The sequence below is a fragment of the Pterocles gutturalis genome, unplaced genomic scaffold, assembly GCF_000699245.1.
Source record: "Pterocles gutturalis isolate BGI_N339 unplaced genomic scaffold, ASM69924v1 scaffold23866, whole genome shotgun sequence".
NCBI lineage: Eukaryota > Metazoa > Chordata > Aves > Pterocliformes > Pteroclidae > Pterocles > Pterocles gutturalis.
In genome coordinates, this window is record NW_010101025.1 from 1 (window position 1) to 13,769 (window position 13,769).

The 13,769-nt window shown below is 39.1% G+C and overlaps 1 protein-coding gene across 2 annotated transcripts; it reads left to right on the forward strand.

Moving 5' to 3' along the window:
• Positions 1 to 55: 55 nt before the first annotated feature.
• Positions 56 to 11,433, forward strand: PARL (presenilin associated, rhomboid-like). Of its 2 annotated transcripts, XM_010081964.1 has the most exons (9): positions 65 to 206; positions 2,225 to 2,339; positions 2,744 to 2,848; positions 3,828 to 3,923; positions 5,259 to 5,408; positions 5,859 to 5,929; positions 7,253 to 7,354; positions 9,221 to 9,318; positions 11,053 to 11,379. In XM_010081964.1, exons 4-9 carry the CDS (start codon positions 3,878 to 3,880, stop codon positions 11,168 to 11,170), a joined length of 585 nt encoding a protein of 194 aa, XP_010080266.1. In that variant the 5' UTR covers positions 65 to 206; positions 2,225 to 2,339; positions 2,744 to 2,848; positions 3,828 to 3,877; the 3' UTR covers positions 11,171 to 11,379. The 2 variants fall into 2 exon arrangements, with proteins under 2 accessions (XP_010080258.1, XP_010080266.1); XM_010081956.1 differs by lacking the exon at positions 2,225 to 2,339 and having other exon boundaries at positions 56 to 206; positions 2,744 to 2,792; positions 11,053 to 11,433.
• Positions 11,434 to 13,769: the final 2,336 nt, after the last annotated feature.

Sequence of the window (13,769 nt, forward strand, 5' to 3'; positions counted from 1 at the left end):
CCGCCGCCGCGCAGGGGGGTGCTGGGGACAGCGTGTTTGTTCTTACTGTGTCCGGTGTCGCCCAGTTCACAGGCTCTGCCTTCGGGTCCGCGGCCATCTGGCAGTATGAGTCGCTCAAGTCGCGGGTTCAGACCTATTTCGAGGAAGCTCGAGCGGACTGGTTGGATAAAATCCGGCCGCAGAAGAGGGGAGACTTCCGAAAGCAGGTACTGGGAGCCAGGCCTGGCCTGTTCGCACACGGGGGGGTTCCTGCAGAAGGGAAAACACGACCCTGGCTTTCCTCTGGTGTAGACACATCTGCGAGCATCATTTGTACAACAGATCCTGGTCCAGTTTATCCTGATTTTTAACTTGGAGAAATAATAGGTTCTCAGCAAATTACAGTTGATATATTTCCTTACAAGAAAGACTGATAGAATTAGTTCAAGAAAGCAGTAACTGACAATATCACTACAAAAGAACTGGATACCATCTGCACCCTGAAATGCAGGGAGGAGAGGTCAGTAGTAGTCATTTGCCTATCCGAACTAGGTACCTTTTGCTCTTTCACTACAAAAAAAAATTATTCTTGCTATGCCTAAGCATTCTCTAAAAGTGAACATGAATTCTGAAAGAGGCCAGAGCTAGCTTAAATTCTGAACCTTAAGCATAAAATATTTTAATCCTCTGGCTTCTGAAATGCATTTGTATTTTCAACCTTTACTTCACAAATAGGGCGTAGAGGCCTTTTTTCTTTGAGACCTGATATTTCCATGCAAATACTTTGGAGTTTGGGCAGTAAGAACAACATAAGTACTGCAAGACTTGTTATAGATTTAGTTGTCATCCCGAAAGTATCAGTCATTTAGTTTTCGATTAAGCATATTTAAAATTAAACATGCATGTATGTTTTACATTTGTTTCAAGGTTACTGCTGTGGTTTGTGATAGACCAGGCTTGCTTACTCTTTCAGGTCTGCTTGTCCAAGGGAAGTGGGGCTGAGTATGGAGCTGGAGAAGTATAGGGTCCCACAGGGAGCTGTTTTTGTAGTGCAAATTGTGAGCACTGGGGTACTTCTTTTGAAGTGGGCAGGTGTTGTGGGTTAACCCTAGTGGGCAGCTAAGCACCACACAGCTGCTTGCTCACTTCCCCCACAAACCCTCCGTGGGATGTGGGAAGAGGAAATGAAGAATAAAAGCAAGAAAACTTGGGGGCAAAGACAAAACAGCAGCAACAACAAATTGTTTAGTAAGTGAAGGATCACTGGGAGAAGAGAGAAGAAAACCAAACAAGTGATGCAAAGGCAATCACTCACCATCTAGTGGGCAGACTAATGCCCAACCAGTCCATGAGCAAAAGATGGCTAAACCTCCTAAAATCCCCCCTTTTCCCTCTCATTGCTGAGCGTGGCATTATATGGTAGGTTAGTTCGGGTCATCTGCCCGGTTGTGTCCCCTCCCAGGCTAGTGCACACCCCCAATCTATTCACTGCAGGGGCAGAGTGAGAAACAGAAAAGGTCCTGATGCTGTGCAAACTCTGTTCAGCAAAAGCTAGAACATTAGCATGTTATCTGTACTGTTTTGGTCAAAAATCTAAAATACAGCACCGTGTGTGAGGTGCTGTAAAGAAAACTAACTCCATCCTAGCCCAGCCCAGTACAGCATGCTTTCTTGCTCAGTGTATATGAACTGCAGGTGAGACTATGATTGCTGCTTAATATTTTAAATAATTTTGGTTTTATACTTTTGTTTTCCTTCAAAAACTGAAGGGGAAGATCTGGTGATTAGCTATCCAAAAAATAAAACAAAACTGCCCTGTTGTTAATGGACTTAAACGCCCAATCACCATCTTCAACTGGTATGTTCTATTTTTAAAAGTTCAGGATCCCCCATTAGCTTCTGAGAGCAATCTACTTCATGTATTGTATAAAAATCATGTTTGTTCAGTGTTCTTATACTGAACGACTTTGCAGGAAATACTGATCTCTGTATCCTGTACCAGAGAATTAAACAGTGCAATTAAATTGTTACTGCAATATCAAATAGTGAATAGTTTGCTTCATACAGCATTATTTCCCACCACCTCCAATCTACAGATAATAGTTATGACTGTTTCCATCAATATGGTTGGAAGGTCATTGAGCTAACAATAAAATATTGTCCAAAATTATTGTGAAAGCTGACGAAGGCAAAGGGGGGTGGAATTTGCCTGTGGGCTGACTGCGCTCAAAATAAACTTTTGCAGGGGTTTTAAACTTGGAGGAGGGCTGGGTGAGCTGGACGCAAGGGGGAATGAATTCCACATCTTGTGAGCCACCTCTGCAAAAGTGACCCTGGCACAAAAGTGGAATCTCTCAAAGGTGGGTGGTGTGATGTCAGACAGCATTAGGGTGTGGCTTAGTCGAAGCAGGGTTTATGCTAACTTTGGCTAATCTGCTAAAGTAAGCATTATGGGCTAGATCCTTATTTAGTACAAGCAGAGGTAAACCCATGGAGTTGTGTAAATGGACATAACCCCCTTCTTTTTGAAGAAACTCTTCATCTGTGTTGGGATATTTCATGAAAAGGGGAGTAGATAACTAATCTTGATCTAGGAAATACCAACTTCAAAAGCTAAGCCACTCAGAAATAAAAAAGTTTGAAACCAATTTACTTAACAGAATTTAAACAGATGCTTTCTGTTCTTAAAGGTAGAACCTTGGGTGACTGTTTTTGAAACTGCAAATACTCTACAGTGGCATTGATGTAGACAATTCTGTTTCAGGTTAACAGCTGGTGGAATAACCTGACTGAGGGTCAGCGGACTGTGACAGGTTTGTGTTAGCTTACAAGTATTAGACATTCACAGGAAGAGAAATATGGCAAACAGGTACAGTATGTTAAAACAGATGGCTTTCCTATCACATTTAGGTTGTAAGGCACAAAGCATGTGTAAACTTACACCTGCACATACACTGGAGTATACAAGAGCATGGTGGAATAGGATAGAGTGACAGAAGAGATCTACTGAAATTTTGATTCTAAGATTTATATATTGTTTTTCACCATCCTTACATTTTGTTGCAAACTTCAAATAGAGAATAATTATGTAACATTTACCATTATGTAAAGGAAACACAGTTGTTTTCCTTGTTAATGTTTCCAGTTGTTACAAAACCTTCTAAATACCTGAATGCTTGGATAAAAATAGAGAAGGCACTATAAACAGGAAACACTCGTTTCTAGTAATTTATATTCTTATTTAAAATAACCTAAGATCACAATAAACATCTGTGGCGTAAGAAGCTGTGCGTTTGCTGTCTCCCAAAGCTGACTATGCCTTAGCAATGCCAACTCAACTTCTTATGCTCGATCTCTAAACAGTATCTTTACAATTCCCTGAAAACCAAACCTCCCCAGAAAATGGAAGGGATGTGTGCTGCCTATTTGTATGGTTCCCCCAGCTTCTGTGCGCAGTTAAATGCAACTGTGCACCAGATTGCTGGCATTTGAGAATAAGCAGATGAAGAGGCAAGAAATGGGAATTTTTAATCTGGCTGGTTTCATTGGTTCTACAGTGGAACAGAAGTTTGAAACCATAGCTTGAATGCCTGAAGTACAGATTTTTGCATTCATTCATTACATTGCAATTAGTCGTCATATTTCTGAAAGGCTTCCACTATATAATATAGCTTTCAGTGTTTTTCCTTGCTCTTTCTAAACTCTGTTAAAGTACTGGATGGTGCTTTTAATGAAATAATGAAGAAAAAGTATGGTTCTTCTAAGCTTACTTTTGAATGCTTGTTTACAGTAAGCATTATGGTGTGTTACATTCATAATTTGCTTTTATACTGTTTTCCTCTTAATAGGTATTATAGCTGCAAATGTCTTTGTATTCTGTTTATGGAGGCTGCCTGGCATGCGGCGGATTATGTTTACATATTTCACCTCAGATCCATCCTCTAGTAAGTGAATAATCATTTGGCTGACTTTCCTACATTGGGATGTCATAGAACCTCTGATCATACTGCAAAAGGTTCGGATGGCACCTAGCATACTTGCAGTTCCATCACCCACAAGCAATCTCAGTCGTGCCCAAATACATCATTTTGCCAAGACAGAAAACACTTCTAGGAAGAAAAAAAGTCAGAAGTAATGGATTAAGAAGAAACCCTCACTGGTGCTTTTCTAAATATTGTAATGTCAAACCTGTTGCCTGCTATCTGGCCTTTTACTGCATTCAGTGGGATGCAGCTCCTGCCTTTTTGAAAGTGAAGAGGTACTTCTCTAAGTGGTATCACTGCTCTTCTGGACAGAATGCTAATCATGCCAGTCTTTGGGAAGGAGGAAAAGAAATCGTACTATGTAATGCCATTCAGAAACTACTCTCAAATGTGATTGATCTTTTTTTCCTTCCTTTAATGTTCTGTGGGATGCAGATAGAACAGTCATCAGTCACATGCATGTGTGCTTGTGTGAATAGACAAGCGTTAGTCTGTATTTTATGTGCAGAGTCTTTGTTTCAAAGTTGGGCTTTGGGTCACATTAAAAAACAAAACAAAACAACTTGGTTTTCACTGTGTGAAATGTTTTGAAGAGGTTTACTTAGGAATGCAAATTACTAGTATTTAATGGCAGAACAATTAGTTTTCATTTCTACAGTAAAGAAATAAAACGATGATACAAACATGCGTTAGGAGAGTACTTCCTGCTATCCTCCTAATTTCTACTGAAAAAGTGGCAATTCGACCAATTCCCCACACACACTCCAAAGCTAAAGATAGCTGTTACCCAGATCTGAGCATCCAACACCCCAAACACTCCTGTTTTAAATAGTGTTGACCTTTAAACCTGCTAATTGGCTTTTTTGCATTTTCTAAGCTGCTGTTTCAGTGAGGAGAGCTGGTAGCTTTTTTGAAAAGAAAATTAGTTTTTCTATATGAGTCTATCTCTGTAGTAAAATAATTTCTAGAGATACTCATGTAATGTCTTCAAAATCTTTCACAATGGAAATATGTCTTTTTTCTTTTCCAAAGCATAGGAGACGTGTTGTAAGATAAATGTTTTATATGAAACATTCCCCAGCAGGTAATTAATACTTTCAAAAGTAGCTGTTTGTACAGCCTGCATATCTCTGGGGTATGTGTTCTACATTTCTGGGTTTATTACATAGCTTGTATTTGAGAGTTCTAAGCATAGTTAGCCTATAGTATGTCTTGATAAATTTCTAGTCTGCATGACATGTAAGCTGAAGCAAATTAAAACACTGACCATTTTCTTCCCATTTTTCTCTATTGTAGGAGCCCTGTGTTCTCCCATGCTGCTCTCTACATTTAGTCACTTCTCTCTATTCCACATGGCAGCAAATATGTATGTTCTATGGAGTTTTTCCAGCAGCATTGTCTCTCTTCTGGGATGTGAGCAGTTCATTGCAGTGTATCTTTCTGCTGGTAATGTTAAATATATATATTTACAACACTTAAAAAATATATATTCATGCAAGTAAAGCAGGTGCATGGTTAATAGATATATGATGACAGATGGCCATCGTTCAATCCCACACATTGCTCTATAGTAACTGCAGTACTTATTTGCTGTTATACAGAATTTTGATGGGTTTAGGATATTTGGCTTCAAAATGTTATGATAATACAAATATCTGGTTTTAAGTCATGGTTAGCTACAAAAATAAGAGCTCTCAATACAACCTCATGGGAGTTTTGTGGGAAAAGATGACAGTTAAGTTAAAACAAACACACCTACCTCCCCCTACCAGAAAACAAAACAAAAACCACACCACCTATGCTGGCTTCTTTAGGAGGATGTACAATTAACATTGTGCTTTCTGATGCTTGTATGCATTGCTGGCATAGTTTCCAACAGTCTTTTTTCCTTTCTAGGGGTTATCTCCACTTTTGTCAGTTATGTTGCTAAAATGGCCACTGGAAGGTTTGAACCATCCCTTGGAGCTGTAAGTATCTCAGATCATGATCTCTGAAGATATTTTCAAAGCCTGCTGTATTCTTTAACCTGCTTAAAAGCCAAGAATAAATTTTGGGATAGTGAAAACTAGGAAAGTTTACCAAAACCAAGAAACCAGGTAGTGATTCCTGTGTCAGAACTTGCCTGTTCTTCAAATATGTGAACTCTTGGAGTTGGCCACTTAATGCTAATGGCTCATAAATGAGTACTTAACAGCAGGACCTCTTGTCACTGAGCAGATAGTTCACTTCTGTAAGTTCATGAATGTTATTGCATAATTGTGTATGTCTTCTCTAATTGAAAATAGAATAATTTAGAAAGAGGTAATGTAATCAGACAAACAAAAACAGCATGTGGTACTAGTGGAAGCTGTAGAGCACGCTGTGCAGAAAGGATGGCACTCCTCACAAAAGCCTGACAGCATGAAGAATATGAGGCAGGCTGAGGAGGTGTTGTGGTTGTCTGTTGTTACAAGAGCTTGTAATAGTAGAATGTTTTAAAATGCTTAACTTGCTATAAGTTTGAGGCAATTAACTTAGCCATTTGGCATGTTTTAAAGGCTAACTTACCTTACTAAATAATTTTGATGAAATCTAGAAGTCAAATTCTTATCTCTCAACTGGAATTAAAAATCTGTTGAGCAGTCCCAAAGTTAAAATTTTTGGTCATGCCGTCTGTGTATTATCCCTTTATCTTGTCAATAAACTATATTTGGAACAAGTTACATTGCATTAGTCTATTGATCTGAACTTACTGAAATTGCCAGATGTGGCTTTAGTTTACTGTATCCACAGCCTTTCTGTTGAGATGTTTCATGGATACAAAAGCCCATGGTTGGTTTTGTACAGACCAGGCAATTGCTTGTTTCATTGACAAAGGATTTCTTGTCCCTGTCCATCTGTTGTTTTCCTTTTTTTGGTACAAGCTTCAGAATGATTCCCTTCATGTGAGATGTCTCTGTTGGATTAATATCTGTTAGATTTCTAGGGTTTACTGGGGAAAAAAAGAACGTTAGCGTAACTTGTTATCTTAGAAATCGGGTGGGCTATTTCTTAATTGTATAAGAGCATTTGAGGGGTATTTTTATTTTATGGAAAAAATATCTGAATATCAATATCTGAAATTCAATTTCAGATATTCAAGTTAAATAATGGTGTCTTGTTTCTTCGCTGTGGTGCTTTGTACTTTGCAGTTTACCACAGGGTTGCATTTGAAAATAAAAGCCAAAAGGAAACAGGTTCACATGCAGAAAAATAAATTTTCCCTTACATAACGTTTCAGCTTACTTTCATGTATTTTAATGTATTTACAGTCAGGAGCTATAATGACTGTCCTTGCAGCCGTATGTACAAAGATGCCAGAAGCAAAACTAGCCATCGTATTTCTTCCAATGTTCACGTTTACAGCAGGAAGCGTAAGTGCCTTTGAAGTTCAAAGAAATCATGCTCTTCCCCATACCTCTCCAGTATCCAAGCATGGCATGTGTCCTCTATGTTTGTGTTTCTAAGCTGTTAAATTTATTTTGAAAGACAATACAAGTCATGGAAGTCCTGGAGACCACTTCTGAATTGTTGCAGCCTAGCACGGTCGTTACACAAGTGTGTAGGGCATTTAGAATTATCCTAAATTTCATCGTCCATGGGTCTGTTTCAAATCTGATACTAAGAGGTGAAGCAAGTTGGGAGAGACTCGGGTTCACCTGTCTGACAAAAACGTGTATACTCATACTGTTCTTTCTGATGGGTGATTTTTTTATAGCAGCACTTGTTACAGGCTAATCTAGTATTGATACACTCTTTTTGAAGAAAGACTTACCAAGACAGGAAAAAACAGAATTTCACTGCTCAAGGGAAAAACAGAATTTTACTTCAAGGGAAATACCATTCCAGCCCTGGAGGAATAACTGCATCCTCATTTGGATACCATCTTCTGATACTTTTAAGAACACTCTTGGGATTAGAAATAAACTACTGAGGCTTTTCTTCATGTGTGGAACTAGGAGCCCTTTTTTGGTTCATTAAGTTCTTTTAAGCACATCCACTACCTCATTTAAAAAAAGCTTCTCATGTATATCTTGACTTGCTTTAATAAGTTAATAATCTTTGGTCCACTACTTAAAGCTGTTTTACTTAAAGCAGTCAACCTTTGTCATTTCAAGAGTGTGAGATGTGATCTTTTTTGTAAGTGAAGCTTCCAGATTTGAACAAGTGTCCTTAGCTGTAGCCTTCATGTTTTGCTTGCAGCTCAGCTTGAGTGGCCCTGTTTTGTGCATGCTACTCTTTAACTGCATCTTTCCTAAGAAAGGTGGCCAGGGTAGAAATATTGGCAGAGCGACAGAGAGCACTGCCACGAGGAAGTACTCATTGCAACAGCAAAACAAAAGCAATATTGGCTATTGCAGTATAAACATTGGAATAATTTTAGCCCTAAGTAATTGCAGCCCTACAATGTAATTACATTTCTAAACTTTATGTACTCCTTTAGCCTACCTTACATGTACTGTAATCAGCTTTTAAAGTAAACAAGCCAATGTAGCAATATAGCTCCTATTCTAACACACATGCTTAAGGAAGGAAGTCCTACTTAAAGTAACACTTGATCCTAACATTAAATCTGTTGGTCTTTTTGGAATGAGGCATTTAGTAAAGTTTCAGATAATTACACTTAACAGTGGTTTGCATCTCCTGAGGATGGTATACCATTGCTCATGCTGTTTCTGGCCATGGGGTTGTTCACTATCATCCTGATTTTTCTACCTTCCAACAGATGCATCATTTAGGAGAGTGTGATGATCAGTTTATATTGGATAAGATGGCAGAGGTACTGCCCTACATGTTCCATCCACTAGAGGGTTGTGTTTGGGAAGACTGATGCCCACTAATCTATGTCAGAATTAGTGAATGAGACTACTGCAATTATGTATTTTGTGGTCTCTTGTAGAATGTACTCTTACGAGTTACTTCCTTTTTTTTTTTTTCCTGACCCGTGTTTGAAATGCATACATAGCTTTAGAAGTGAAGATTGGAAGAGACAGTATTTGAAAAGGACACATTCCTACCCTGCACTGTTCTGTAGCTGCTTGTATCTGTATTTTGACAGCACAGTGCAGCTAAGGACTGAGTCTGTTGTTTTAAAAATTTTTTTTTTGCTTTGATATAAAATTTATGGAATGTTTTTTGATCCCAAACTTTTACTCTGTGCCAGAATATGAAATTTTGTTATCAGTGGCCGTTATATGCTGTGACTGATCCTGTCTATTCCATGTTCTGTTCCTTTCCAGGCTTTAAAAGCCATAATTGCATTTGACAGTGCAGGGCTTGCTCTAGGCTGGAGACTTTTTGACCATGCTGCACATCTTGGGGGAGCTCTCTTTGGAATGTAAGTCTGTATTTACTAACTTCTGTTTGTTTTGTATTTAAAGTAATTCTGCCTTCCTTCCTCTTATCTCTGAAGTGTGGGAGCTTTTTGGAAAGTTGTCTTAAGTAGCATTGAAGACTCACTGTTATCCTTGTTGTCCTATAGAATTGTGTGAAAAATTCTGTTTAACAAATGCCTAGAGCTGAAAGAAATTGAGCTGAACTGCCTTAAAATAATAGATTAGATGTTGGATTGTACTGAAGAGAGTCACAAGGCAGAAAAGATTCTGACAAAACACAGCACAGACAAATTCAAATAACTTTAAAATTAAACAGCTAAGAAAACTTCTTTGTCTCACTGTTTTTCCTCTAATTGCCAATTTAGAGAGAGCTACAGAGTTAGTATAAGCTCAGGCCAAGTTCCTTTGAGCAGCCTCTACTGCTATTTCTCAGTGTTGCTGGGTTGTCTTTGTGTGGAGCCTTCCTAATTGGGAATAACTACAAAAAAAAGTCTGGAGGAAACAGTTCTGCATTGTTCCATGTTTGAACTACATTACCTAATGAGCTTTTCCCCTTCTACCTGATTGCAATGTTGTCTTAATTTGCACACTTATTGCTAAGAGCATTTTTAAACATTTTATGTAGGCATTTTAAAAGCTTGCCTGACATTTTACTAGGCCAGAAGAAGAACAGGTGGAGGACGACACTTATTTTGGTCTATGAACTGGTTTGCCTTTGTTTGCCGTTTCTTGGCTTTGGCATCAGTAAGTTCTGTGCTCACAATCTTCTTTTGTCGCCTTCTCTGGCATCACAAATGCTTTTGATGGAGTCTTGCTGATTCATAACTACTTTCTGCCATGAGGTATCTATATCAGCTTGTTCGTTATACTGCAAGTTCACCTATTATTAAAATAGGATGGTAGTTGCAGTAAAAATTGTCTTGAGTTGACAAATATCTTGCCTGCCTCACCTGCATATGTTTGACCTGTGTGTTCTGTTCTGTGATCATTTTGATCACTTCATCCTAATACAGGGCCTCTATTTAGGACATATGTTGAATGGGCAGTGTTTTCTGTACATTGCCTCACAGCCAATTGTCCACTTTGGAAAGCAGTGATGTGAAGGAATGGGCAGTTTACCTACCACGAGTTGATGGCTCTTAAAAGTGCTTTTGTTATTCAGGACCCTGGTATGAAGTTAGCGGGAGAACCTTCAACCTATTACCATGTGATTGCTTCCCCTCCCGCTGTAACCTCCCTTGCTTAATCACTTATGTTGCTATTCATATATCAACATACATAGTTCTCTATGAATATAGATGAAGATAGAACACTTCTAAATGAAGATTTAATCTATTGATGTTTATAGAAGAAAATTCACTTTGAATGGAATGTGGCTGCTCATTATGGGGCAGCTATATTTATGTATGAGAAATACTTGGTGTTGTCAGTAAGGATTAGCACAAACAACAGTACTGTTTCAACAGTTTCTTAAATGGAAGTAGGTTTTTTTGCATCCTTTTTAAGTAGAAATCAGAAAGCATGAAAACCAGTCATTTTCAGGAAGGTAACTATTAGGAGCGAAGAGAACAAGTGGCTTACCTGCCACTGCCACTTTCTGAGAATGTTGTTCTTTCTGCCTCAGTTTGTCTTGTCTCCTATACTAAGCATTTGAGTCACTTGATTTTAGTGATGAGCCTGTTCCTCAGATACAGAGAAGAGTCACAGTTAGTTTTAACTAGTATTTTCTTTCTCAGGTGGTACGTGACTTATGGCCATGAGCTCATATGGAAGAACAGAGAACCACTGGTGAAAGCTTGGCATGAAATGAGGACAAAGAACGCAGGAAAGGGAGGAGGTGGAAGATCTAACTGATTCTAATCCTAGAGATTCCTTGTACCCAAGTGGTATAAGACTTGAAGACATGGGATTGAGTTGGTTTTGAAGTTTTTTTGCTACTCCACATTAAGCCTCTAAGGAGCTGAAGTTTCTAATGTAAACTACAGTTACAAAAATGCATATCAATAGAAAATGAACTCTCAGAAAGGTGGAACAATAAAGGTTTTTATCCTATTGCTCTCTGAGGTGACAGTCTGCATCATATTCTTTAAAGGAGGCATAAAAAAAAGTTTTCCAATGAAGTGACCAAAAAGCTCTGCAAAAAAAAAGAACAAACTTCAAAATGGGATTACAACTGGTTAATACTTAGGAAGATAAATCTTTTTAAAACTGAGGAAGTTAATGGATCGTGCATGCCCTTAATGTCTGACAAACATTAGGTGCTTTCCTAGAAGGCACACTTTAGACAGATTGGACTCAACATAAGGCTAATGTGATGAAGATCAGTGGTCCTCATTGTTGAAAAGATTGGATGAGATAAGCCAATGGTCTCTTTTGATCTTGAACTTGAAATACATGAAGCAATACTGGATTGTCTGCCAAAGCTTATATACTGGTTCATAGTGCAGCTTTATTCATCAGCTGTGGCTTATTCAACCTATGTTTTTCACTTGTGTCTGCTTCCAAGATGCTGTCACATCGTGTTAGAGCTTATTACAGTGATGTCTTTTTCCATAATTAGATGCAGGGGAAGAATGACTTATACTGTGGTTTTGGGTATTTTACCATGAGTTATATTGCTTTCTATATTCTTTCACCATGTTACATTTTTTGGTTGGTTTTGGTGGGGTTTTTTTTAAGTTCTGCTGTGTTGCTAGTGTCCTTTAAGGCTTTTCTAAAAATTTTAAAACTGTAACATTTGGGTCAGAATGTGCTAGTTCTAGAAAAATAAGCAGCTTCAGCAAAAATAGATGAGGTGCCCAAGATCAGCAACACTGTAACCAGAAGTAACTACTGAAGTAAACCTAAGGGTAGTACCATGACTGATGTTCCTTTTATACAAATAAAAACAAAAATTGGATTTTGGGTATGCTGGCACTCAGTGCCTGTCCTGCAAGGATGACTACCAAACCCCTTGCAAAGGGCTGAGGAGTCTGCCCAGATACAAGCTGACTCTTCCCTGTAGGCTGCATCAGTCATTCCAGAGGGACTGACTTGCCAAAGAACACATTGTATCTTTAAGAAGCAACCTGTGCCTCTTTACAGCAGTGCCTTGCAGAAAATAGGTTTCTTGTAGGGATAAACAATACATAATGCTAAATGGCACCAGTTGTAATAAATGATGGAATACAAAATTGCTGTAAATTCCCTTACTGCCACAGGCCAGTGTTTAAGTCTTAATTTTTTTTTCTCCCTTGGAAAGTGACACACTTGAGGATTTGTGCCTTTAAGTGCCAGTCAACTGAAACACTTTAAAAAAATGAAAGAGTTGGAGTATCTAATGTTCCCTTTGCTGTGCTCCAGAAGCTTTCTGGCTTTCTGTTTCTAATCCATCACTTCTTTCCTGCTTCCTTCTCTGATAGTCAGGACTAAGCGTACCAGTTGTTAGGGCTTCAGCCACAGCACAGCCCTACCTGCAGCAGAGGGCAGCCAACTGTGCAGCTGGATGCAGTGCTGCTAGCAGCAGCCACTGCCTGCGCAGGCACGGAGAAGCCAGCAGCATCAGAAGATGGCCACTGAATGGGCTTGTCATAAGGGAGTATTTCATGCCAAAGCAGCTCAAAAGCCATAGCTCACAATATTTTGCATGTTGGCTTTCCACCTATTCAATACTTATCTGTTGTCTTTGTCCACTTCCTTTTATCCCCCCCACTCTCCCCCCACTTCCTTGCATTACCTCTTGTCCACTCAACAGCTTACTAGTCTCTTCAACACTTCTGTATTTGCCAAGGGTTTTCTAGAAATCCTGGCTGAAAGCAGCAAGGAGTAATATTGCAGGAAATACAGTGCACAAACGCTGAAGGACATATTTTACAGGTCTGGAAAAATAAGCTAAGGTTACAATTAAGTTCTTCACCATAGTAGCCAGTGCCTGCCTCAAAGTTCAAAAGTCATACCCCTGCATCACTTGCAGGGACTGGAGTCCCACTCATGGTCCGTTAGACCTGCAGTATTGCTGCACCCTTTCACCTTGCAGGAAGGGTGCAGATGAGCATTATGATATTTTCAGGCTGACCCTTCAGAGGCAATGTCTGTGCTTCTGCTGGATTCTCAGAGTTGCAGGGGCTCAAAGCTCCTGAAAAACCAACCTGACACTGCCAGAGAGGTTTGGAAGTCACCATCTCTTCAGTCACTGGCTGTCATTTGAGGGTGTCATACCAAAGCTTCACCTTAACTCTAGGCCTAACAGCATTCATCCTTCTAAAGGGCAAATACCTGTTCAAGACCTGAATATTCCTCATTTGTAGAAACCCTAGAGGTATTTAACATATATAAGTTGTACAAAAACATGGCCAAGCAGTGGGTTCCATGTCATTTTGCACCTAAGCCTTCATGCAGCATTGTCTGCCAAAGGTAAACCATCTTCTCTGGTACAAACCAATTTTCAGACTGCAACAGGAAAGTCAATACTCAA